At 46.5% G+C, this 24,497-nt stretch overlaps 2 protein-coding genes across 4 annotated transcripts in view; one reads left to right on the top strand and one right to left on the bottom strand.

The window, feature by feature from the left end:
* The window catches only part of ADAM17 (ADAM metallopeptidase domain 17), a 36,226-nt gene extending 20,162 nt beyond the window's left edge, over positions 1–16,064 (top strand). The window contains exons 8-19 of one of the 2 annotated variants that reach the window (XM_074581812.1): positions 686–799; positions 1,343–1,487; positions 2,016–2,104; positions 4,203–4,355; positions 5,191–5,390; positions 6,424–6,527; positions 7,213–7,347; positions 8,299–8,429; positions 9,555–9,633; positions 11,263–11,351; positions 12,022–12,078; positions 13,992–16,064. In XM_074581812.1, coding sequence (XP_074437913.1) covers positions 686–799; positions 1,343–1,487; positions 2,016–2,104; positions 4,203–4,355; positions 5,191–5,390; positions 6,424–6,527; positions 7,213–7,347; positions 8,299–8,429; positions 9,555–9,633; positions 11,263–11,351; positions 12,022–12,078; positions 13,992–14,342 — 1,647 coding nt within the window. In that variant the 3' untranslated portion in view covers positions 14,343–16,064. The remainder of the gene's footprint in view (positions 1–685; positions 800–1,342; positions 1,488–2,015; positions 2,105–4,202; positions 4,356–5,190; positions 5,391–6,423; positions 6,528–7,212; positions 7,348–8,298; positions 8,430–9,554; positions 9,634–11,262; positions 11,352–12,021; positions 12,079–13,991) is intronic. The other variant, XM_074581813.1, reaches the window with a different exon arrangement.
* IAH1 (isoamyl acetate hydrolyzing esterase 1 (putative)) lies at positions 15,358–24,298 on the bottom strand. Of its 2 annotated transcripts, none has more exons than XM_074581815.1 (6): positions 24,039–24,162; positions 22,288–22,340; positions 21,676–21,824; positions 20,663–20,827; positions 18,734–18,852; positions 15,358–18,000 (listed from the first exon to the last, which is right to left on the bottom strand). In XM_074581815.1, exons 1-6 carry the CDS (start codon positions 24,117–24,119, stop codon positions 17,833–17,835), a joined length of 735 nt encoding a protein of 244 aa, XP_074437916.1. In that variant the 5' UTR covers positions 24,120–24,162; the 3' UTR covers positions 15,358–17,832. The 2 variants fall into 2 exon arrangements, with proteins under 2 accessions (XP_074437916.1, XP_074437917.1); XM_074581816.1 differs by having other exon boundaries at positions 17,362–18,000; positions 20,663–20,824; positions 24,039–24,298.
* Between the last annotated feature and the right edge of the window lie 199 nt (positions 24,299–24,497).

The following is a 24,497-nucleotide window of genomic DNA, read 5'->3' as shown; positions in this document are numbered from 1 at the left end:
ATCCTGACTGAAGAGCTTTTATGACTCACTTAGATACCATGATAGTTTAGATACCGGTATGGGGTGGACACGGGGGATACAGTGACTTCAATTTGTATGATGGCTGCTGAAAGTTAGTGAACAGAGATCTGGAAAAGGACATTAAAAAGAAGAGGAATCTATCAGCTCAGAGTACTGGAAGATCTGTCACATGGAACACAGAGAGTTGTGGTACAAGCTAGATGCCCCTTTGCTGGGAAAAGGTCTGCAGGAACAAGGAACAAGAGTTAATTGGGTGGGGAGGGGGAAAGAACATGTTGCCCTAATTCTAGGTTACTGGGAAAGTAGCAATACATTAAAATACATTTTGGTTAGATAGAACTCTGAAATGGTTTGGGGTTATTTATGTTAGATGTAAATCCTGGTTGTATTTGGTTTCTTTGATAGAGTAACATGTATATGAAAGCAGAATGCTACAGTGAAAACTGTTGATGTTACCCTATAAAAGGGCTGGTGTAGTTACTTATGATGTAGTTGGTGTATCTTAACTAGCAGAGGCTGAAAAGTTAACATTAGAAGCATGCTGAGTCTGAATTTTTCTCTTTGCAGATCTATTGAGACATTTAAGATTACATAGAAAGCTTTTCTGTAGCTATAAAATTGACCAAAATTCCTCTGCATTATTATTGCCCTTCTTGAAATGTAGATTATCATCCACAATGAGCCAAATCTTGTAAAACCCGGAGGAAAGCATTACAATATGGCAAAAAGTTACCCAGATGATAAGAAAGATGCCTGGGATGTGAAAATGCTGCTAGAGGTAGGTTTACTGTAACCCTTGAAAAATGGTGCCCCTTCCAGAGAATTACTCATTCATACAGCTGCTCTGTAGTAACAGATGAAACTCCTCTACTTCCTTCCCAGGACGTGCAGATGCTACACAAAGTCTAACTAGCTGATGTGCCCTGTAGCCCATGGGAAAGGGCTCCGTTGCATAATTATAGAGCACACACCAATTAGAATTATTAGTATGTGGCCTGAGTCAGAAAGGCAGTGCTGATACGTCTGGCCCTGAGACTGGCTGCCTTGTGACCTTCATCAAATTATGGTGCTTGGGTTTCCCCTTTCTGTGAAAAGGGGAAATGAATAGACACGTTATGTAAATGAATGCGTACAATGTACTTGGGTATTAATTTAATTTTCTACAGCTCTGTAGGACAGCTAAACAGCTGCTTTTTTCAGAGTTAACCAGATCTAGAAGGTGCTTGTCTGGCTCATTAGGTAAATGTTCTTATCTATAACTTCTAATATACACCATAAAGTGTCTTATAAAGATTTGACTACTTTTTTTTTTTCCTTAAAGCAATTTAGCTTTGATATTGCTGAGAAAGCAGCTCATGTGTGCCTTGCTCATCTCTTCACGTATCAAGATTTTGACATGGGAACGCTTGGATTGGCTTACGTTGGCTCTCCCAGACCTAACAGCCATGGTGGCATTTGTCCTAAAGGCAAGGCTTCTTTTTCTTCCATCCCAGTCGTGGGTTGAAAGCTAGTTTTTGTTATTTTTGTTTAATCCTCTTCTCCAACTTTCACAAAGCATGATGTGTTATTTGCCTAGGCTCTAGTCACTGCCTTTTGGATAGAATAGATGTTGTTTTCTTGGCTGGAGCTGGAAAATGAAGGGAGGGAAGGATGAAAGTCGCTAAGCTATCTGGTGTGAACAAGATGGATAGAACAAACCCTAGGCCAAATGCTGCTTTGTGTGTGTGCATCTTGCAGCAGTTCTGGAATGGCAGATGCTGTTGTTTTGGAAATTTCTTATTTTTTCCCCTTTACTGCAATACATGAGGTGTTTGTGCTGTGCTTGAAAGATTCCTCATTCCAAAAACTGGCAAGAGGCAGGGTCTCACTGGTGAGCCTGGGAGAACAATAAAGCTGATAATTTCCCCAAACAAGGATCCCTCTCTCCCCCCAAAAACCCGAAACCTAAGAACAATGTTTGTCAATTTTTATTTCTTTGTTTCTCACTTCTATAGCTTATTATAGTCAAATTGCAAAGAAGGACATCTATCTGAACAGCGGCTTAACCAGCACCAAGAACTATGGGAAGACCATCCTCACAAAGGTGAGAGAGTATCCTCCTCTGCAGAGCGTAAATGTTCGGTGTGTTGGTGATGTGTGCCATGGGGTTGTGACAAGCTTCTGTGTGCTCACAAACAAGCTGCTGGCTTTCTGATTGAGTCAGATCCCTGGAGACAAGGATATAGATCACAAAACCAAAATCACCATTTTTGTTCTTGCTGACAAAGGGGAGTTGGGACTGAATGGAATTGAAGATTGAATTCACTGCGGAACAGGAATGAGGAAAAATAGCTAGTGTCTAATAGGAGCCGTAGGTGTCCAGATATAAACAGGATTTTGCGCTCTAAAAATGAATTTAAATGTCTTTTGCTTAAAAACAAACAAAAAACAACAACAAAAAACCAACAAACACACCCTCAAACAGAACAAGCAGTATTATACAGTAGCCTTACAGTAAGAATAAAATTATCCTGCTGATTCAAGTATGAAAAAACTTTTGTGTTTGCTATTACATACACCTACAACATGCAGGTGGATGATTGCGGACACTTGGTCTGTTCCATTTGCAAGGAAAAGCAGTGAAAGTAGCGCAGGCAAAGTAGGAGTTTTAGTTTGGGCCTTTTAATGAAATTCCTCTACCGGATTTTTTTGTGTGTCCTGAATAAGTAGAACAGAGAACAGTATAACAGACACGGCTTGTTGGTGCTAATACCAAGCCTAATGTAAATTGATGCTGTCTGGATTTATTTTTTTTTTCATACTTGATGAGATAGTTGAATACATAAAAGCCTGAATATGAGCTTTGTCTCACTTGTAAAGACACCGGAGTAGTGCCTGTGTTTGCATCTACCAAGTCTTTGCAGTTGGGCATTTTTCTCTTTTGCTGACTTCTGCTGACTTCTCAGCTGTGCTTTTCTGTAGCTTGATTATAAAGGGAATTCATAATTGATGTGTGGGCTAAAACTTGGCACAGAAGCTGTCAAGAAGCTAGGGAAAAAAAAAGACAGTGAAGCTTTGTGTTAGAGGGATGTTGACAAAGAGCTCTAGCTGTTGCTGTGCTATTTGCATTTGTTGTTCAGTCTCCATGCTGGAGTTCTGCCTTGGATTACAAAGGAAATTAAGTTTGTTGTCTTCCCAGTAGCAGGCACAAAGCTTGGGATGAGGCAGCAGGAGCATTAGGTATTGGTTTCACAGGGAGAGTGCTGCATGGTGTCCAATTGGGTTTAAAAAAAACCAACACACCACTTGCTTAAAACCCTTCCCCAAAGTAAACACAATGAAGCACAGGAGTGATCCCTTGGTCTCTGGCTCTCGCATTAGCTATGCCTGGGCTGGGTACTGGTGCTGCTCATTGCAGTGCTTGGTCCTTCCTGTGCCTGCACAGCAGCAGAAATGACGGTTAGCTCTTCAAACTTGCTTCTTTCTCTTGTGAACTGCTCGGTCTCCTTGTGGTTAACTTTTATTTCTATGCTAGCTTTATTTGTGGTTGTCACCTTGTGAGCTTGACACCATCTGCTGGTCAAGGCACTGCAGGGAGGCACGCAGTGCAGCGAGGCAGAGCCAGTTTGGGATCCCCAGCAGAGGGAGTCCTGTCTTGCATAAATGGCGTTGGAAATCCATCCCTGTCGGGCCACATTTGCAGATGTCTTGCCTAGTAGTCGTGTAGTAGAAGAGCTTATTCACACTCCTAATGTCATCATCCATTTAGAATAAGTAATTCTAATGGCAAGATACGTTAAACAGGAGATCAACTAAATGTACTAGATGGTGTTTGTTTGGATTGTTTTCTGTTTAACTTTTTATGACTTCCAGCTATTTAAAAGCAAATTTTGATACTTGAAGCATCTGCATTGCATTGAAAATAAGATCCAGTTGGTATTGTAGGACAGCATTTTGCCTTTAACAGTGGTTTAGTATTCAAACACAGTCCTGGAACTTGCCTTTGGAAATGGACCATAATTTTACTTGCCTTCAGTTCCACACTTCTAAAACAAACAAATAAAATGTTCATAGGTAAATCCCTGTCCATCTCAGTATATCTTAGAATTGAGGGTGGCCTGGAAGTAGCTGGGATCTTCTGTCCTGTCCTGCTTGGACTGATTTTTTTTCTTCAGCATTGCTTTTTTTCATGTTCAAAAAAGGAGGCTGACCTGGTTACGACGCATGAACTTGGACATAACTTTGGAGCAGAGCACGATCCTGATAGTCTGCCAGAATGTGCCCCCACTGAAGACCAAGGAGGGAAATATGTTATGTATCCAATTGCCGTCAGTGGAGATCATGAAAACAACAAGGTACGGTTGCATGGTTTTGCTTCCACGTACGAGTTTCTGCTGTGGTCAATGACCCTTTGCATGGAAACTCTATTTAGTTAATGATTCCTGTAGCTTCAAACCGTCAGGAATGTAATGGATTAGCTATAAGAAGAAAACATACTTGCATGCTGTTGGGTTCTCTGCAAGATAAGTTCATCTTTGGATTCTGAGTTTCACTGGAGTTTGTAGCGGTCAGGTGCTTTTTTAATTAGTTGTTTGTAATTAGCTGTGGATGCATCTTCCTAAAAGGAAGTACCGAATAGCATTTGGGTGGTCCATAGCTCTTCTCGTTGCAGAGAGGCTGCCAGACACTGTAGCCATGGTGCTCTCCGGTCTCAGAAGCTTGCACTGGCAGTGTGGACTTGACATTATGCCGGTTCTGCAGATGAGAAACCGAGACTATCGAGGGAATGATTAGCCTGCAGTCTAGTCTGGCTTGTTGTGGTTCATGCCTAGCCCTGCTGCCGAGAGACAGTACAGTCTCTCCCTATTGCTACAACTTCACAGCCCTTGCTGGGGATAGTTGCTAGTGCTCCTCAAGCTGTTTGGAGAGCTGGAGTTGGTTCTGTGACCCTGAGCCAGACTGCGTGTGGGTGTCCCTGCATTGTAGCGTAGCAGTGTCCTTTATGGACCCAACCATTACTTTCCCATCTTAAAATTTTTCCAAGGTATCAAGCTGGTAGTACAGAGGGAGTAACTGCTTTCTGAGACACCAGAATTTGGAGGCGTAAGGAGGCTGAGGCTGTCTTAGATGCCAGGTGTTGATAGAAAGGTACGCTCCTCAGTGCTGCTCTTTCCCCTCGTGACTCTCTAGATGTTCTCAAGCTGCAGCAAAAAATCCATCCATAGGACCATAGAGATCAAGGCCCAGGAGTGCTTCAAAGAGCGCAACAATAAAGTGTGTGGGAACTCCAGGGTGGATGAAGGCGAGGAGTGCGATCCTGGCCTCTTGTACCAACAGGCTGATCCCTGCTGCTCTGCAGACTGTAAACTGAAAGAAGGCGCCAAATGCAGGTAAGGGGAAATAAGTTGCAACTTCTCTTACATAGGAGAGAACGGTGAGCTGGGCCGAAAGTTCCTAAAGCCACCTGCAGTGTCACAGACCTGTTTCCTGGCTTTAAGGCTAAATGTGGGAGCTGAACACAGTAAAGGATTTCAGGAAAGGCTGCTGTGTGCATGCGCTGTTTGCATACATTTAATTTTTATGGCATTCTGTTACTTCTTCTGAAAAGTGCCAAGAGCTACAGGCTTAGAGGTGATTGTTGTTATATTTAAGAACAAAAATCAGGCATTCAAAAATTAATATTAAACATTTCCTTTGCAAACTTCCTGTGCAAATACAGTTTTTGCTTGTATTGCAAGGCAGCTTCAAACTGGGGTCACATACTGGTATTTTCAAGACTGCTGCAAAATGTGCTTGAGCAGACAATGCAGGGACTGCGCTGAATGAGTCCTCTTTCTGGTCTTGCTCTTTGGGTGTTGTGGCCCTGTTGCAGTGCAGTGTCCAGCCTCGTTTTTCGGAGGTCAGCTCTGCACCTCGTAACAGTAGAGGGGTCGTGCAACTCGCAAGAAATTCCCTCAGCTTTAGTGGCCTGCTGTCGTGTGTGTTTGTAATAAGGGCCTTCTTGCATTAGATGCAGAATGAAGAGAATAAAGAGAGCGCAGAATAAAGAGTGGTAAACCGTCAGGACAAGTGGGGGGAAAAACGTGTGGGGAAGAAAACAGTGGAAGATTGTGTCCAAAGTTGCACAACAAGTGATAAGAGCATCCAGGTGCCTTGAATAAATATAAGGATCCCCGTGTTGCCTCTCAGTGTGTACTTTCTACGTGCTTTCACCTTCGGTAAATGAAGAGTGAGTGGGGGAGTAGAAAGGTGGTCGTGGGAGGGAGCAGAGAGGGCAAGAGTTTTGAGTCACTGAATTAATCTCCAAGAAGTAGCTTTTTTTTTTTTCCTGAAACATCCTTTTCCCCGGCCTTGTCATGCTTGTACTTGTTTTTTTTAAAAAATTGCTGAATATTTCTGCCTTTCCTTTTGATCTTTCCACAGTGATCGGAACAGTCCCTGCTGTAAAGGCTGCCAGTTTGAAAGTGCACAGAAGAAATGCCAGGAAGCCATAAATGCCACTTGTAAAGGAGAGTCTTTTTGCACTGGTAGGACGTGTTTCTGTCCCCTTTACGTCAGCTAGCCAAGCGCTTCAGGCTCAGTGTCCTGTTCGATCCGCTTTCAAACTAATGCCCTTTATTCATCCAGTACGTGTAATTTTAGAGACCAGTTAAGCATCACAAAATTGCCCTATAATGAGTTTCATTGTAGTTCAAGAATCACTTGGTGATTTACTGCCCAGAACATGAAAAATGTTGATTATTTTTTTCCCTTCTTTTTCTCCTTCTTTCTTTGCCTTAAAAAAAGAAAAAGCAAAACAGGGTGTGTCACTGGAAAGTGGACAAGAATGAGCTGAATCTTGCCATAGAAATTGTGGAATTACTGCAACTCTGCTTCACTTCCCCGCTTGTTTACTTCCCCCTCATAATCTTTCCTGGAGGCAAGGAGTCAAGTCAGAGCTCCTGCTTTGCTGATGGCGCCTCCAGGGTCTGCTACCTACTGCATGGTCACTGGAGTGCCACAATGCCTGAGTTGTTGAAAGCCTCCAAAGCTTTTGCTGCCTCTCGGAGGAGCTGGCAGGTAGCCTGCAGATGAAAGCCAAGAACAAGCTATTGGGGGACCCCCTGGGATGAGTTTGGATTTCCTTTATTGTCCTTTTTTCTTCTGCACGGCTTAGGTGCTCTGCCCTTTACTCTAACACAGTCCTCCCACCCTGTTGACCCCCATCTGTAGGGAACAGCAGCGAGTGCCCCCCTCCAGGGAATGCTCCAGATGACACGGTCTGTGTGGACATGGGGAAGTGCAAGGATGGGGAGTGTGTCCCTTTCTGTGAGAGGGAGAAGAACCTGCGGTCCTGTGCGTGCAACGGTGGGTGACGTGGGACTGAACTGAAATGTGTGCTTCAGCTCTGCTCCTTGGAGAGTGCCGGCCTCGCTGTGGGCTTGCCTGTTGGAGGGCTGAGTTTATGGTTTCTGAAAAAGTCTAAACTGTTAGTTTTTTCGGTTTGGGAAAGCAACGTGGATGTCCTCTTGTCCTGTGGTGGTCTGGGTTTGAAGACATTAAGATGAGGCTCACAGTCTGGCCACCCCAGTTAAAGGAGAGGGTGCTCTCCCACCCTCCATCTCCTCCGCCACAGGCGGACGGGAGGGAAAATCTGTTCTCTGGTTGTAAAGAGATCACAATCAGCCTCGGGACCAGGCACCTGGCAGAGGAGAGGGGGCCTCCAACAAGTCACTAAAGAACAATTTCAAAGAGGTTAAAGTGCCTTGAGAACACAGGATCCCTGAGTCCAGTCCTCTGGTACTGCAAACCTGCCTGTCTTATACTTCTGTCAGTAAGCTTTGCTGTTCCCTTGCTCTTCATCTCGGCTCTCAAAACTGGTAAAGCAGCTGCGAGCAGGAGAAAGGCTTCACAAGGGCAGTGCAGGGAAGTGCTGTGAGCCCCGCTGTTTGAGATGGAGGGTGTAGCCAAGGAGAAGGGTGCCTAGAGGAGCCAAGTCCAAGAAATATTTAAATCTGTGTCTTGGACATGTTTGGAACCTCTTCACGTGCCTGTTGATTCCTGCAGTGTTGGAGTATCAGCTTGGAGAGCTTGGTCACACTGTGTGCCCTAATATGTTGTACAGGGCATCTGGCTGAGTTTCAGGCTTGGTCATCAGAGTGCCCAAAATTGGGTGATTTGTACAGCCCTGCCTTGCCTGCAGGGAAGCTGGGCAGGAACGCAGTCAGCCAGGGACACGTGGGGTTATGCATCTGCGTGGTTATGGATTGCAGGTAACTCCTGGTGCTGCTAAGGAATGAGTTTGTTGCTTTATTACAGAAACGGATAATTCATGCAAAGTGTGCTGTCGGGACGAGCAGGATAGGTGCATACCCTACGTCGATGCTAACGACCAGTTCCTGTTCCTGCGCAAGGGGAAGCCTTGCACTGTGGGCTTCTGCGATACAAATGTAAGTTTTCCAGATGTCAGTGCACTGCATGCTCTGCATCTCTGGCTGGGTGTTTGAGAGTCCTCTGTGGTGAGGACTCTGCTGGCAAAGAGAAGCCAAAGCGTGGCATACCGCTGAGCAGGGTTGTCCTGGTTTAAGTTAAAACAGAACCAACTTTCTGTTCAGTAATTTTACTTTTTAGCTAAGCCTCTTCTGTGTCCTGTGTAAGTATGTCTCCACTGACTAAATATTAAAGGGTGCCTGAGGCTGTAGATGGAAGTTAGTTCTGCTAAACTCCTGTGGACGGTGAAGCTGTTACCTTCTGCCATGGCTTATTACCCCCTTCTCCCGCTCCCCACCGCTCAGCCAGCCGGCAGTTTGTGCGAAGGAGGTGAATGAGTGCTGCCGTAAGCTCGTCTGGCTTTGCAGTGCTTGCTGTTTCAGCTCTTCACGTTAACTCAATTAATTTTGACTAAAATAATTTGGGTCAGGGAGCAATCCCATGAAAATGTAGCTGGCGGTATCTGAAAGGGGCAGTGAGCCCGTGGCAGGGAGACTGGTGGGCTGCTGGCGCTCGGTGACTGTTTCCACGGTACAGCTGCACACACAGTCGTGTCACCTGCAGACGCCAACGGTTGAAGCTAAACTGGGTGTTGGCAGAAGTGAATTTGGGAGGGCATGCCCCAGCCCTTCTGCTGGCAGAACTGAAAGACCCATGATGTGCTGTGTTAAACCAACACAGCCAGATCTGGGAGTCTGTCTGTAACCTTGGGCTCCCGAGAGCTGCACCCTTCTCGGCAGGTAATGGGAACCAAGACTTCCAGCGCTTAAACCTCTCCAGAAACCTCAGTTTTATATCCCCTAACGTGGGGTGAGGGTGGGGTGGTTTTTGCACGTTTCAAACATTAAAACTTCTTCTGTTTCAGACGGCAATAGAATCGAAACTATTTTGCCAAAAATAAAGGCAATAAAAATGACTGCTGGTACTGGGCATGAGTGTAAACCTGTATTCAGAATGTGGGTCGAGTGCTGCTGTGTAGATTTAATTTCATTACTGTCTTTGTATCTTCTTCCCTCCCCAAGACGGCAGTAGTTCATGCTTAGATAGCATAAGATTATTTTGTAAATAAGTGTTTACTTTCGCAGGGCAAATGCGAGAAGCAAGTACAGGATGTGATTGAACGATTTTGGGATTTCATAGACCAACTCAGCATCAATACTTTTGGTAAGATATGTAACCATATCCTTTGGGGTTTTTTCGTTCAGGACGTGAACCTTTAAAGCCTCGGAGGGAGTTGGCTCACTGTTTTCATTCACCTGCCTGCAAGGGTGGCTAGTAGCTGTGTTTCTGATATATATAAATACATTTTTGCAAGTTTTGCAATACATTTTACAAATTTGATAATACTGATCTTGCCTTTTAAAGCTGAAAGGATAGGGGATCATTTTGCATTTTCCCACTGTTATTTTCTAGGCATCTTCCAAACTTGTAAAGGAGACGATAGCTTCTTGTCTGAATACCAAGAAGTAGGTCAATTAGAGAAAAGGAAATAACAGACAGTCTTTTTAGAGGTCAGCTAGATTCAATGTAGTATAAAGTGGGCCTCTCGGTGGGGTTTAAATGTCAACCCACTGGGAGAGGAAAACTTCATTTCTCTCTTATTTAAGAGAACCACTGAGGTCACGCACCTCAAGCTGTGTGCCCGTGCTGAGTCACTGGCTGGCGATTGTCAACGGCCCTCCTTGGTCTTGATCCCCAGCACGCCACCCAAGCAGGTGGCCCCCCAGTGTAACCCCCCCAGCATCTCGCTCTGTTACTGGAAATGTGTAAAACCTTTTAATAAGCTGGTGCTGCCTAATGACTGGGTAACTCCATATGCTCACAGTAATGCTGTGCCTACGCAGTGTAATTATCTGTGTTTGGAGCTTGCAATCTTCAGTTCTAGGGTAACAAAATTGCTTCTTAGGTAATTGTTAAAGCTATTCAGCTTGCTCAGGTAGAGGAATTTGTATATCTTTGATGTTCAAATATTTATTTGTGGAGGCAGGTAGCTACCGCATGACTGTGAAATCAGACTTTGGTAACAGACTCACAGTGTGTCATAGAATCACAGAATGATTCGGGTTGGAAGGGACATTAAAGATCACCTAGTTCCAACCCCCCTGCCATGGGCAGGGACACCTCCCACTAGACCAGGCTGCTCAAAGCCCCATCCAGCCTGGCCTTGAACGCTTCCAGGGATGGGGCAGCCACAGCTTCCCTGGGCAACCTGCTCCGGTGTCTCACTGCCCTCACAGTAAAAAATTTCTTCCTAATATCTAATCTGAATCTCCCCTGTTTCAGTTTAAAACCGTTACCCCTTGTCCTATCGCTCCACTCCCTGGTAAACAGCCCCTCCCCAGCTTTCCTGTAGGCCACCTCCAGGTACTGGAAGGGGCTATAAGGTCTCCCTGGAGCCTTCTCTTCTCCAGGCTGAACAGCCCCAGCTCTCTCAGCCTGTCCTCATAGCAGCCGTGCTCCAGCCCTCGGATCATCTTTGTGTCTTGTATAATTGAGAGGGCGACGTGGTTAACTCATTATAGCCTGTTCCCAGTCAACTCATATTCAGTGTTACAGCCTATCAGCATTTCTCGTCAGAGAACAGAGGAAAAAACCTGTTATTGTTAACGTATTGGATACAGTTTTCTAAAACTTTATAATTTCTTTTCTCTTTGCCTAGTCCTGCAGCCTCTGCTTCTCTGAGCAATTCCGTGGCTTGGCTTGCATGAGCAGTGGCTGCAGAACGGGGATAGATGTGTATGTTCTTGAAACAGTATTTGGTAGGTAACTAACAGAATTGAACTGATTTCACAGGGAAGTTCCTAGCGGATAATATAGTGGGCTCTGTGCTTGTTTTCTCCTTGCTTTTTTGGATTCCTCTCAGCATCCTTGTGCACTGCGTGGTGAGTAAGCTGTCTTTGAGCTGACTGCTCTGTTGGATTGAGCTGTAAGAGAACACCTTTCATATGTGAAATGGCAGATGTCTGTGGGAGAAGGTGATGGGAAGCTTTTAGCAAACCCCAGGGGGGGAATCCAGCGTATGTAGGACTTAACTGCTCCTTCAATCGGCAAAACTCCTGCTGAACTCTGCTGGGCTCTGACAGACCCAGTGCTCCCATGACTGTTCATTCCCTGGAGCCCTTCCCATCGTTTTCTAGGCAGATTTTCTTCCTCTGCCTCCTGAATTCTACCCAAGTATAATTTTGGTAACTTCCATTAGAGTCAAAATTTTCTAAAGCCCTGCTAAGGAATAAGACACCCACATTTTGTGGAGAGACCCAGAGCGGGAAGTGGTCTTGGTTGAGCTTGGGTGGATGGAGAAAGAGAGAGAGCTCACGGCAGCTGGGAGCGTGGGCATGTGGTGGGACGCTGACAGCAGCGTGGGGTTAGAGCAGAGGGTTGCCGCACCCCCAAGTGCTCCTGGGATGGATGGGGAGGGGGCAGGGGAAGGGAAAAGAGCCCCATGTCCTGCTCTGTCCCTGCAGGGAAACGGCAACACAATTGCCTTGCAATTGTGAAACTTAACTTTCTTATTTTGTAATGTGTGGTTTGCTTTTGTTTGTTTTCCAATAGGACAAGAAATTGGACAAGCAGTACGAGGAGAACACAAAGTCCCTGTTTTGCCCCAGTGTAAGTTGCTGTCTGAGTCTGAATTGGCAGAAAGCTGTCCAGTGTGTGTTAGGAAATCTGAACCCAAGGTGTGTGCAGAGTAGTTATTAAAGAAGCGACAGCAGACAGAATGTGCCTCACGCTGCAGATGGATGAATCAATTTGAGGAGAAACTGCTTCTTGAACAAGCCCGTGTTCGATGTATCAAGCGCTGCAGCTTGGCGGGGTCTGATTCTTCCTTCCTGTAAGAGCTGGGCCTTGACCCTGTTGACAAAGCAACTCTCGCAGCAGCCGCAGCGGCCGGGGCAGGAAGCCGCTCTGCTCTGCGAAGCACCGCTCCGCGCAGCGGGTGCCTGTGTATGGGGTCCCCTCAGCATGGGCCATTCGGCAGCTTCAACCACAGACCGCTTGTTCCCAGCCAAGTGGTATCAGCAAAAGCGGGAGGCTCAGCGGGGCGATGCTGCAGAAAAATCTCTGCAAAATGTGGGGTCTTTGCTGCAGAATGGCTGTTTGCAGGAGTCGGCTTCTAGTGGCCAAGTGTGCTAAAGCCTTCCAGTGGCTTATGGGAGAGCTGGCCTCGGGGTGCAGGGACCTGCCAGGGATACTTATCTCCTGGTAGATACTGAGTTGGGAGAGGGGAAGAGCAAAAAGTGCCTAGGTAAATTTTAATTACAGTCCATCACAGGGCACCTTCTGACAGAGATTTTTTTTGGGGGGGCGGCGGAGGGTGTCCTACCCAGTGCTTTGACAACCCAATTCATATTAATAGCCGAAACATTCAATTAAAGAAATGTCATTTTGTAATGGGAGGGGGGAAAAAAGCCTTGCAGAGCTCTTTCTTGTACAGCCCCTGGGGGAAGCATGCTGAAGTCAAAGACTGCTGAGGCAGATTCTCTCTCATCTACTCTGATGTAACTGAAGGCGATCTTAATTCAAGTAGCCTATAGCTGGTCTTGAATGCCATAAGAAAAGTCACCTTGGAGCTCTACACCCAAATTCAACAAGACAATCCCAGAAGGAGTTGTAGCAACAGAGCACGGGGTAGTTCACGGGCTCCTTGCACCGGCAACAGTTTAACAAACAAATCTTGTGCATTTTGGATCCGGTGAGGACTGAGCAGTTGGGAAATGCAGTACTGGTAGCAGGTAGAATTCTCATCCCATCCCCTAAGGTTCGTGGGTGGGTTTTTTTATGCACAGAGATCTCTGGATATTTTTCAAACCATGCTCAAATAGAAGCAGAAATCAATGGGATTTAACTTAATTTGGGTTGCAAAATTTGGGCGTGAGCACAGTGGCCCCCCACTGGTCTTTGACCCTACGTTCAGAGCAGCTTCTCGCACATGAAACGGGGAACCCTCAGGTTGGAAGAGTGGAATAAGCTGTACCTTGGACTGTTTCCCTGCGTGGAGCTCTGGGTGTCGTCTGGCTTGACCCTGCATTTCCAGCCCTCGGTTTTGCGGTGTTGGGCCCCAGGGGTGATGGGGCTGAGCCGTCAGCTCTTTCCCAGTGAGGCTGTCACCTGTGGTGCTTTATATGGAGGAGGAACCAGCAGAGATAAAAGGGCCTTTCTGTCTTTAGTGCTTAGTGTAGCTGGATTTCTTGAGAAAAAAACAACGCAACAAATTAACTTCTGTTGGATGTTCCCTTGCTTTTAAGTAAGCATAAGTCTAATGTAAAATCCAAAATCTAACTCCTTTTCCAATGCGGTGCAGTGGGTTCAGCCCAGCTAGCGCAGAGTAACCTGGGGCAGCGCAAGGACAGTCAGAGCATCTCCTGGCAGTGGAGGGGAGGACGTGGTAGCCTTTAAACTGCTCTAACAAGTGGGGGTGCTCCTCAGAAGGTGCCTGTTCCCCTTGAAAATCGTGCAAAAACTGAACTCCGGACTAGATCCTGATTGCTTTTCCCAGTGACGTGGCCGTTTGTGTCTTGCAGAACGTGGAGATGCTCAGCAGCCTGGACTCAGCCTCCGTTCGCATCATCAAGCCCTTCCCTGCGGCACAAACGACGAGCCGCCACCAGCCGCTCCAGCCCATCACAGCCGTGCCCCCCGTCGCCGCGGCACCCAAACAGGACCACCAAAGAATGGACACGATTCAGGAGGACCCAAGCACAGACTCGCACATCGACGAGGACGCGTTTGAGAAGGACCCTTTCCCAAATAGCAGCTCGGCTGCCAAATCTTTTGAGGACTTGACAGAGCATCCTGTCACTAGGAGCGAGAAAGCTTCGTCCTTCAAACTGCAGCGCCAGAACCGGGTGGACAGCAAAGAAACAGAATGCTAGTGTCTTGCTGCTTTCTAAACGTACGACTTGTGTCTGCAAAATAAGGATCTAAAACCATTTCATTTATATAAATATAAATATCTGTATATATATTTTTGTGAGGGAATGGGAGAAATAAGGAAGTGACCTACTGCAGATGCTGGTCATGTGTATGACCTTCCTTAAATTACATTTATTAGAGCATTCTATCTTTTAAAAAGGAAAATCCAAACTAAAACTGGCTTGTTTTTGAAGCTTTTTGGATTTGTTTTTCTATTTCCTTGACCTTTAACATTTCCTTCAACCTGTGGTGCAAAACCAAATATCCTGATGGATATTGGATTGTGTATATCGGCCTTTTTTATAATTTAATATTTTTTTAGTCTGACAGCACTGAGACAAAATTAAGGGGCTTTTAAAAAGAAAATGAAAACGCTGCAGCATGTTCCATATAGAGTTAGATCATTTAGCGATTTTAAGGTACATGAAAGCAAAAGCCTAAACAGATGCCTTGAGAACAGAATGAGAGTAATGAAACAGATTAAAAAAATATAGCCTCACAGCACCGAATGAAGATGCATAATTGCAACCAAGAAGCTTAAGATATACAGCTTCGCAATAAATAAAAATAAAAGGGTCATGCAGAGGCTGTTAAACCTCATATGGTGCATGGAAACGCTCCTCCAGCACAAAACTCTTGCCTTTAGTGTCAAGTTGTCTTGTCTCTGTGGCAGAGAAAGGCTTCCCTTGGGAGTTTCCCCCTCGGCACCAAGAAGTTTGTGTGTCGCGGGTGTCTGGTAGGAGAAAGACGTGTGAGGGGAGAAAGCACTGATTCGGATGAGGGCCGTTTTAACCAGCTGTTTACAGCAGTTGTTTTGGTGCAGAAATGTTTCTCTGCATGTTACTTTGAACATCTCAACAACGGCCCTTCCTATTTCAAAGAGCTGAGCCTCAGTTTGCAGGGTCTGTGCGGGCTGTGGAAGCTCCTACTGCATAAATAAATGGGGAAAAAACTCACTCCATTGCAGGGGAGGCATTTGTTTAAAAACAACGGTGAATTTAATCGAAAAAGAAATTGACCTCTGTTAAACTTCCAGGGCAAGTATAAGGAGGAGACTTCATGAATTCAAATTCCCACGCAGGTAGTACAATGTGGTGTTCGAAGTTCATAATTTAATGGTGTCCTCTGATATACCTGGAGCTCTGTAAGGTGACTGGGAACAGCACGAGCGCTGGTTCAGTTCCGCAGCTGCAGAGTGACACGGTGCGGTCACAGAGCAACGGTCCCCATGGCAAAGCCGCATCTCCATTCTGTGTTTTCTCCTGTAATGACCTATTGATAAAACTGACATAAGAGGTGACCAAGGGTAGAACTGTTCTAACTGTTACAGGCCTGCGCTCAGCCACAGGGGAAACCGCAGCTGCGGGGGAAGCCTTTGTGTTTTTAAACGGGAGGGAAAGGACCCCAACCTGTGCTGCAAGGATCCTGCGCGTGTCCCCCTCTCCTCCCCACCCACGGATACTTGTTACACTAATACTTGAACGTGTGCCTTATGGTATTCCTGGCTGACTAGCTATTGTGTTTTATAGACTGGTTTTGGACTTTGGGGTTGTTTTGTTTTGGTTTGGTTTTTTTTGTTTGATTCAGTGCAAAGTACGTGACGTGTGTGAGGAGTTAATTTAATTCCCAATACAATAAAAAGTTTTTATATATAAAAACAAAAAAACACATCAGTTACACAAGAGCTGTTTCTGTGCAGTCCTTTTAGAAAAGATGTGAATTCTTCAGTTGTCAACCTGCCAGACTCGAGCCAGTTCTTTCTCACTGCTCCCCTCTGAAACTCAGCTGAGCCTCCACGGGGCTGCGCTGCTTCCTACTGGGAACGGTGTTGGTCTGTGGACTGGGGTCAGTTCTGATGGTGACATTCGTATCTAAGGTACAGGCGTGTATTCAAATGCTTTTCCAGGTAGCAAATGTGCAAGTACCTCTTCTCAGCACTAAGGTCTTTACTTCCCTGATGAAAACCAGGCAGTGGCGTGTGCTTGGGAGCATGAAAATAGAGAATCACAGAATCCACTCCCAAATCCAAGCAGCATTCCAGAAATTGTGAAATGGGTACTTGCACAGTTTCTTTGTAACTGATCCACACCTTCCACAGGGAGCCCCTTCTGCTGTTCAGCCAGTTTCTACTGTAAGCATTTATTACAGAAAGAACAGTCCAGTTTAATATTCATAAACATTTATAAATCAAACCAGCTTCTGGTCTTAGCTCCAGGCACATGAAAAATAACTACTTAACTCCAATTTATAATGCTATTCCATAGTCATGACAGGTCTTGGCCAACTTGCCTTAGTTATTTAGCGAGGTAAAGGCAGCCCCATGGCACTAACGAAGCAGGACCTTGTGATGCTCTTTCCTCAGTCTCTGCCTCACCCAATGCATAATAAATACGTCACCCCCGGCCTCACTCGTGGCCTCGTCTGCTTTGTGCCAATGTAATGCTTAATACAGCCCAGATTCCATGGGGTTTTTAGTTGCAGTGAGACCCTGTTTCTCTTTAATCCATGCTCCAGCAGTAGTCTCATTTCTTCTGCTCTCTGGCTGGCTAGCCAATTATTTCCCAAACCACCTGTATTTTTTTCTTTCTTTTCTGTTCTTTGCTTGTTGAATTTCATCTAGTCTTCAGGCCATTTTTTAAAGTTTGTAAATGTAGTTTTGTACTTTGATTGTGTTCTCTTGGCCAAAAACTATATGCAGTATGCAGCACTTGTCTGTTACATCAGTTGTTAAATTATGGATGAAGGCCAAAGCTCACTTGAAATGTCTCCTTTGCTTGGTGGCATATTACCTATGACTCACGTTGTCAGCAGAGCTGCAGACCCTTTCTAGTAGCTTCTTGAAGATCCGAGCTGCTCCAAATGAGTTTAATGCTGCCCAAAACCACGCAATGTTTTGAAATCTGTGTATATGCAAGAGGCTGCTGCCAAAGTAAGTTAAACTTTAAAACCCCTACAATAAATCACTATCAAAAGCCTCGCTAAAGCTCAGACAACAGCTTTTACTGCTATGTTACAGCCAAATAAATTAATCGGGACTGACATTAATGGCCCTTGACAAACTCCACACTGCTGCCTCTTACCAGCTCCTGGGTGTTTAAAGCTAGTAGATGGTATTAATCAAAGTGTAGTCCCCAAAGGAACTCCTCAGGGCAGCCGAGACTCTCATTTTCTTCCAAGTCTTCCAAGGAAAGAGGTGCCCACTCCCTCAGATGTTCAAACTACCGGCACAAGCAGGGTGCAGATAAACCACCCCACAACACACCTCCAGTGGCCTCATCTTTATTCTGCCAGAGACCAAGGGAACGGGACAGGGACACGCACGGACAGAGGACTCCTCCCTACCCCGTTCCCCAGGTTGGCGGTGTTGGCAGTGTGCTGCTGGACACCAGCTGGTTGTAACTGGACTGGCTGGGTCCGGCTCGGCTGCTTCGGCTCCTTCCCGCAGGGATCTCACAGAAGACTGGCCTCGGGGTTCGTATGGTCCACGTCACGCCAGTAAGGAAGCAGCCAAGGAAGAGCAGACAGTTTTTTGTCCAGGCGTGACCAAAGTTGTGCTGCCAGAAAGCTGTTGCCTTTTGTTGATAAATGGAGCCCATCTGACAAATAGGAAGAGAAATCCTACGGGGGAGGTTAAAATCATGTATGAGCGTATTTTGCTAGTTGCAACTAGGTCTTGAATAATTTTTAAATAAGTTTTTCAAAACCAGATGGTAGATCGACTGGTTTTATCTTTCACCCTTTGCAGTAATATCAAGAAAAGGTTCTGATGGCCAAAGTCCCTGCTATTCATCGGGAAACGCTCGTGGGATTAAGTGATGCAACCAAAACATGGATTCTACTGCACTACTGCATGCTGCACTGTTGAACAGTCTAGTGCAGGAGAGAGGAAAGATTCAGTGTCCAAACTGGATTTATCTGCTTACAGAAAGCCTGCAACCTCTGTCACACAGAGGAGTTTGGGCATTTGGTCCGAAGCCTCAGCAGGATACCCGTGCAACCCGACCTGACTATGACGTTAGCCCAGCGCTGTGCAGCGGGCTGGACTAGGTGCCTTCCAGAGGCTTCTTCCAACCTAAACCATGATTCAAAGTCCAAGCAAAAGGTTATTTACATGTAAAGCACCCAGGGGACATCTGCTAACCAAACAGAATGATCAGGCTGTATTAAGCTTTATTTCTTCTACCCCAGTATGAAGCAGTATGGATTACTTCTTTTTTCCCTCTCCCAAAAATGTGATTTGGATATATTTTGTATCATTTCAGTGATAATGCAGCACTACTAAGTTCCTCCACACTAAATTACACATTTCACAGATCACGACAGTTTCAAAGTCTTTCTCGTGACATCATACCTGATTTTTTTGCATCAGTGTCCAGAGGTCGAGTACATCCGTTCCACAGTCCCTCGCGACCTGGACACAGGCCTGGGCGTATTCCCCGGTGGTGGCATTGCGGCGATTTAATTTGTCACCTATCAGTCCGAAACAAAACAATTAGCAGTCGTGACACATACAGCTTGATTTCAGTCTTCTCTGGTGCCCGTGATGCGTATCAGCGTGTTAAACCAGCAGACGTAACCAACTACAAACAGAAGTCCCCCCCCGGCACTCTCATTTGGAAGCTGAGTTTCTCTCTGCACCTCTTTTTACACCTGGGTGAATGTTCCTGTGAACATCATCATCCTCATGTTTCACAGGTCTCCTTTGCTCTGGTATTTATCTGACAAAACTAGAAATAAGCAGACTGTTTCTCCTGGGTACTGGCTGAGGGCAGACGATCTGATATTGCTGCCTACTGTGCCCACAGTACCTTATTTGCAGCCCACGGTCTGAGATCACCCTGTCTTTTTTTCCATCCCAAGACAGCAATCTCTCTTTTGGACAGACGCTGGCAGATTCAACACCGTAAATGCCAAGTTTCCTCCCTCCCTGCCCCATAAAAAGGATAACTTTACGACGAAAATGAATTAACAACATATTAAAACAGTTACTTGATAGCTAGGAGCCAGATAAGCAGCATTTGTGGTGTGCTCCCCTCAAAGATCTTCAAAAGCACAATACGGGTCTATGTTCTGCAAACTACGGCCAGAGCAGTTTTCGCGGGAGCGCGACACACACCGGGAAAGGCTCCGCACCTGGCCTGTCCCTCACGCCCTACCCAAGGATGTGCTCTCACATATACAGTACTGGCCATGCCTGGTGTCTGACCTCACCTGCTACAGCTGCTGCTGCCTGACACAATTTGTGAGCATCACTCTAGGAATTTCTCTACCTTTTCCAAATTAAACATAAAAACTACCCTGCTGGATAAGGCTGAAAGTCCCTGGAGTCCAAAATCTGTTTTGCACAGTGATCACTGTCACACACCAAAGCTCCCTCAGGTGAAGTCACGCAATAACATAGTCTAATTTAATGCTGTTTAAACATGACGTCATCTTCAAAACGTTACCACTTTGAGTTTCAAAACGTTACCACTTTGAGTACACAACTCAGGACACGCAATAGCACCTAAATTAGAGAAAATCCTGCAAAAACTCAGGTGACAGCTCTGTATTTACCTGAATCTAACTCAAAAGTCTTTTAAAAACGTGCAAGAGCTGGACAAGCTGTCCAAATGGAAAAGAGGACAGGCTCTCAGGAGGGATAAACCGTCACTGGGATTATGGCAATTTCCACCAGCTGAGAAACATGAAGTAAGCAGTGCTGTTGTGCCTCGATTTTTAGAATTAGCTCGAACAACATAATGAGAAATCATTTAATCACATTTTGCTTCTTTTTCAGGTGTTTTTATTAGCGTCCTTACACATGATATTCTCTGTGTGTTTTTTTAAATTTAAAATAAACCTGGCTGGAATATTACTGCTTATCCAAATAGATGTGAAATATGCTGCGACTATTACAAAAAATTTTCTAAGGCACACGATGCCAAAATTTCTTCCATTATTCATGTTATTTTGGAAGCTGCTAGGCCATGACATAGTCTGCCTAGGACATCCCGGCAAAACCTATGTTCTCAATGGGCGGCCACTTCTCTCCGTTTCACACACGAACAACACATCAATCCATGCTCTCAAAAGGATGTTACTAATTAGCGGGTAGTTACTCCACGAGCTTATCCAAAAGCTATTTAGCAAAACAGCTGGCAGTCCTTTTCCATCAACTCAAAGCACAGGACTGCAGTCTGGCCCAAGCACGAAGCTAACCACCTATCAGTCCGGGATCGGCAACTTACACTCTGCCCGTAAAATGCAGAAATTCTGCCCATCCACACCATCCTTTTACCTTTGGCAAGACACTCCTTTTCCCAAGCTGATTCCTGAAGAGGTGGCGGCGTTATCAAAATAATCCTGTCTTCGGTAATGTCTACTGACTTCAGATACTGTATCATGCTCTTTAAGTTCGCAGCATATTCCTCCAAAGGAACGTGTTGCTTAGGGTTCAGATCTGCTAGGGGACGGAGCACAGGCGTGAGCCGCGTCACACTGCTTACAGATTCATTACACAACGTGCTTTTTACACAGCGTGTGAACGTGGGCACTCCTTTTCAGTAAGCAGTTCACCTCAGACGTCGATTCAAGGAGGCGTCATGGGAAAAATGCCATTCCTCAAATACCCAAAAGCAGACAAAGCAAGAGTTTAAACACAGCGCTTCCAACTAACACAAATGAGGGACAGAGGGGGAAAAAATCACTTTTTTTTTTTCCAAAGATGCTTTGTTGTGCAACTCTGTATCTCAATGTTAGATCACATAATCACCTCAAACTTCACCGGAAACAAAAGCTAAGATTTTTTCCTCTGTTGGATGCAGAGAAAAATTTCAAAATTCCCACAGATGTACAGACAGTCCTTTGCGCACTGAGGTTATAATTTTGATTAGATTAGCTCTGGGTGCCGCTGTGCTTACCTTAAAGAGAACGCAAATGCTACCTGCCCTGATTTCGTTAACTCATTTGCCAAGAACTCATCAGACTGCTTTAAAGGCAGAAAGATCATCTAGATGCCCAACTCCAATTTTAGGTGACGGATATATGACTAATTCTTGAGCACCTTGAAATTTACTTTTAATATTAACATTTGGTAATTGGGAGAGAAATAGAAGGCACTGCATGGTTTAAACACAAATAAAACCATTGAAAGCGACCTACCGTAAAAACGAAAAAAGGGCAGCTGCTTTATAGAGAAGTGGCAGGAAGAGTCTGTGTAATGATCTGCCTTTTCTGATAAACTGTTTTACAGTTTTAGTCTTAAGAGAACAGATCACAGAAAAATGAAAAACAAAAAGAAAGGTACCGTACCTTTCAAAGCACTGTCATTGGCTCCAAAGAAAATAGTAACCGCAACAGTACTCTCTGCACCGGCACTTTTACTGATCAGTCGTGGAAGGATGAGTTTAGCCCACCTGGTGTTGTAGCCCGAGAGCCCGCGGTTCACAACATCACATTTTCTGAAACAGAAACGCATATCAAAAATACCATCTCTCCTCTGCCCACCAGAACAAAACCTGGGAAGTTTTGAACCATTCTGTCAGGGTACCTGCCTCCGTCCCTCTCAGAAACAATGAGAAGTCGGAGGAGTTTTCAGTGGGATTACAACTTTATGTTTTGAAAGTGCATGCACAAATTGCACGTGTAGTACTTACCTGTCACTTAGACTATGAAACCAGAGCTACAATCTTGAAAATCACTAAGGACTTTTTTCTTTCCACTCAAGCTTTGAGTGGAAAGAAACACCCAACGAGTGTTTCCACCAGTACTGGGCAGGTTACTACTGAGGCAGTTACACTTTAATAAATATACAAATGTTAATAAATAAATATGCATTAAATATTAACTTGTGTTGGCTTGCTTTGAGAAAAGCTGCATGGCTACTTGCATGCTAGAAATTACTTTTGAAATTTAAGCTCATACCTGACCAGTCTCTCAGCAAGGAATGCCCCCCAGCCGTTTTCCTGGAAGGAGAACTGAAAGCAAGGAACATGGTCAGACCCTCCCTGGAAGAACCCGCTTCCCACCAGCGGCACCTTCCCCCCTCAAAAGGTTTTTGTGCGTGGCCTCTGGCACTGCTGCGCCACGCTTCCTCCCTCCTGGCCTGCCCTGTCCCCGCAGAGGTCCACCAGCCCTAGTCTCACCTAAAGACACGACTGGCATCAGAGACAACATGGGACCATCCCTACAGAGAGAGGGACCCTGTGGTCCCTTTGTAATCAAAACTGGCGGCTGTCAGGCTGCAGCTGCATTTTGGCCAGTGAAGCTTTTTTTTCTTTTTTCGTTTTTCTACTTCCTTTCTACTACTACTTTTCTATTTTCTACTTCCGATGCCAACTTCTTCTAGCAGTGGAAAAATGAACCCCTTCTCCTCATTCCCACTGCCACGCCGTCCTCCCCCTTACAGCATTCTGCCTGCTTACAGAGCTGCACCGTGAGTGGGTTTAGACAACTGATCTCCATTAAAGATAACCTTTGTCTTCGGCCAAATCCTTACTCATCAGCCGGGCTCTGTGACCCACTCCACCATGCAGCAGAAGGCAGGAACCCAACATGAACACTACAAAGCTGGTACTGCCTCTAAAAAGATGTTCAGCAAGCCATGGCGTGGTCAGGTTGACGCAGAACAGTGTCTGTGGGTTGGGGGAGCTCACTGCAGGGAACTGCACAAAAGGGACACACCAGGAACCAGGACAGGGAGGAGCATGGGGGTCAAGACAGACAACAGGCTGTCCTCCCGGTCTGGGAAACAGGACAAGAGGAAACGGCCTCAAGTTGCAACAGTGGAGGTTTAGATTGGATATTAGGAAAAATTTCTTCACCGAAAGGGTTATCAAACATCGTAACAGGCTGCCCAGGGAAATGGTGGAATCACCATCCCTGGAGTTATCTAAAAGACGTGTAGACATGGTGCTGAGGGACATGGTTTATGGGGGACTTGGCAGTGCTGGGTTGACAGCTGGCCTCCACGGTCTTAAAGGTCCCTTCCAACCTGGACACTTTCATACGGTTCTATGAAAATGCCACTGCCAGCAAAATACCAGAAGCTACACTTTTACCAGATCGCACTTCTAACATAGGAACTCCGTGAATTTCTGCAAAAAAAAGGCTCTAAATCTCATAAAAGCCCATCAGCCGTTGAAAGCTCCTGGAACACTCTTGGCAGGAGACCCAATGGACACAACCACGCTGGGCCGCGCTCCCGCCTCACTGGTCTCCTTCCCGCCCCACGGAGCCAGGCGATCCCTGCAGATCCTCCACCAAAGCGGGCTTTCAGAAGGGCCCCGAGGGTCGGCGTCCCCTGAGGAGAGCGGCTCGGGGCGGGGGTCAGCCGCCATGCTCCCGCCGGACCGGTTCCTCCTGCACCCGCCCGGGCGGCGGCCGGCCGGGAGGGGCCCCACACGGCTGGGACACACACAGCCACTCCCGCCGCAGCCGCCGGCTCCTCCTTTTTTCCTTAAAAAATTAATAATAAGTAAAGCCCCGTGCGTGGCACAGTCTAACGCCGGGCCCCTGCCGGCGCGGCCTTCAGGGAGAACCGGGGCGCAGAGGGCGGGCTGCCGGTACGAGGAACCGGGGACGCTCGCGGGGCCCCGGGCGGGACCCGAGGGAGCCCCGCGGCGGCCTGTGGGGGAGGACGCGAGTGTCCTGAGGGGCCGCCGCAGGGCCGCTACCTCAGTGATGGAGTCTCCGAAGAGGACGACACGGGGCCAGAGCAGCAGCCGCCCGCGGGCGCCCGCCTCCGCCAGCGCCATGGCCGCCGCCGGACGTCCGCCGGCACTGGGGCGGAGGAAGGGAAGGAGGAAGGGAAGGGGGAGGGGGAGGAAGCCGCACCGCTCCCTCTGCGGCGGGAAACGGGACGGCTGTGGGTCGAGGGAGGCCGCGCTTTAGATCCACAGCGGGCCCGGCGAGGGGAGAGAGCCGGGCCCAGCGCGGGGAGGCGGGCCCGGCGGGGCGGGGAGAGCTGGGCCCGGCGGGAGGGAAGGACAATGGTGGGGAACCTGCCGCCCCCCGACACACGTAACACCTCCTCCTTCCCCCTTACAATGGCTGAAAGCACATTTAAAAAAACCAAAACCCCGCTTCATTTAAAAAATAAGATTGGCTGTTCCGAAGACAGGCGTCCTTCTTAA

Source organism: Larus michahellis, chromosome 3 (assembly GCF_964199755.1).
Source record: "Larus michahellis chromosome 3, bLarMic1.1, whole genome shotgun sequence".
Lineage (NCBI taxonomy): Eukaryota > Metazoa > Chordata > Aves > Charadriiformes > Laridae > Larus > Larus michahellis.
Note: the sequence above shows the minus strand (reverse complement) of the source record. Positions and strands in the feature narration are given on the sequence as shown.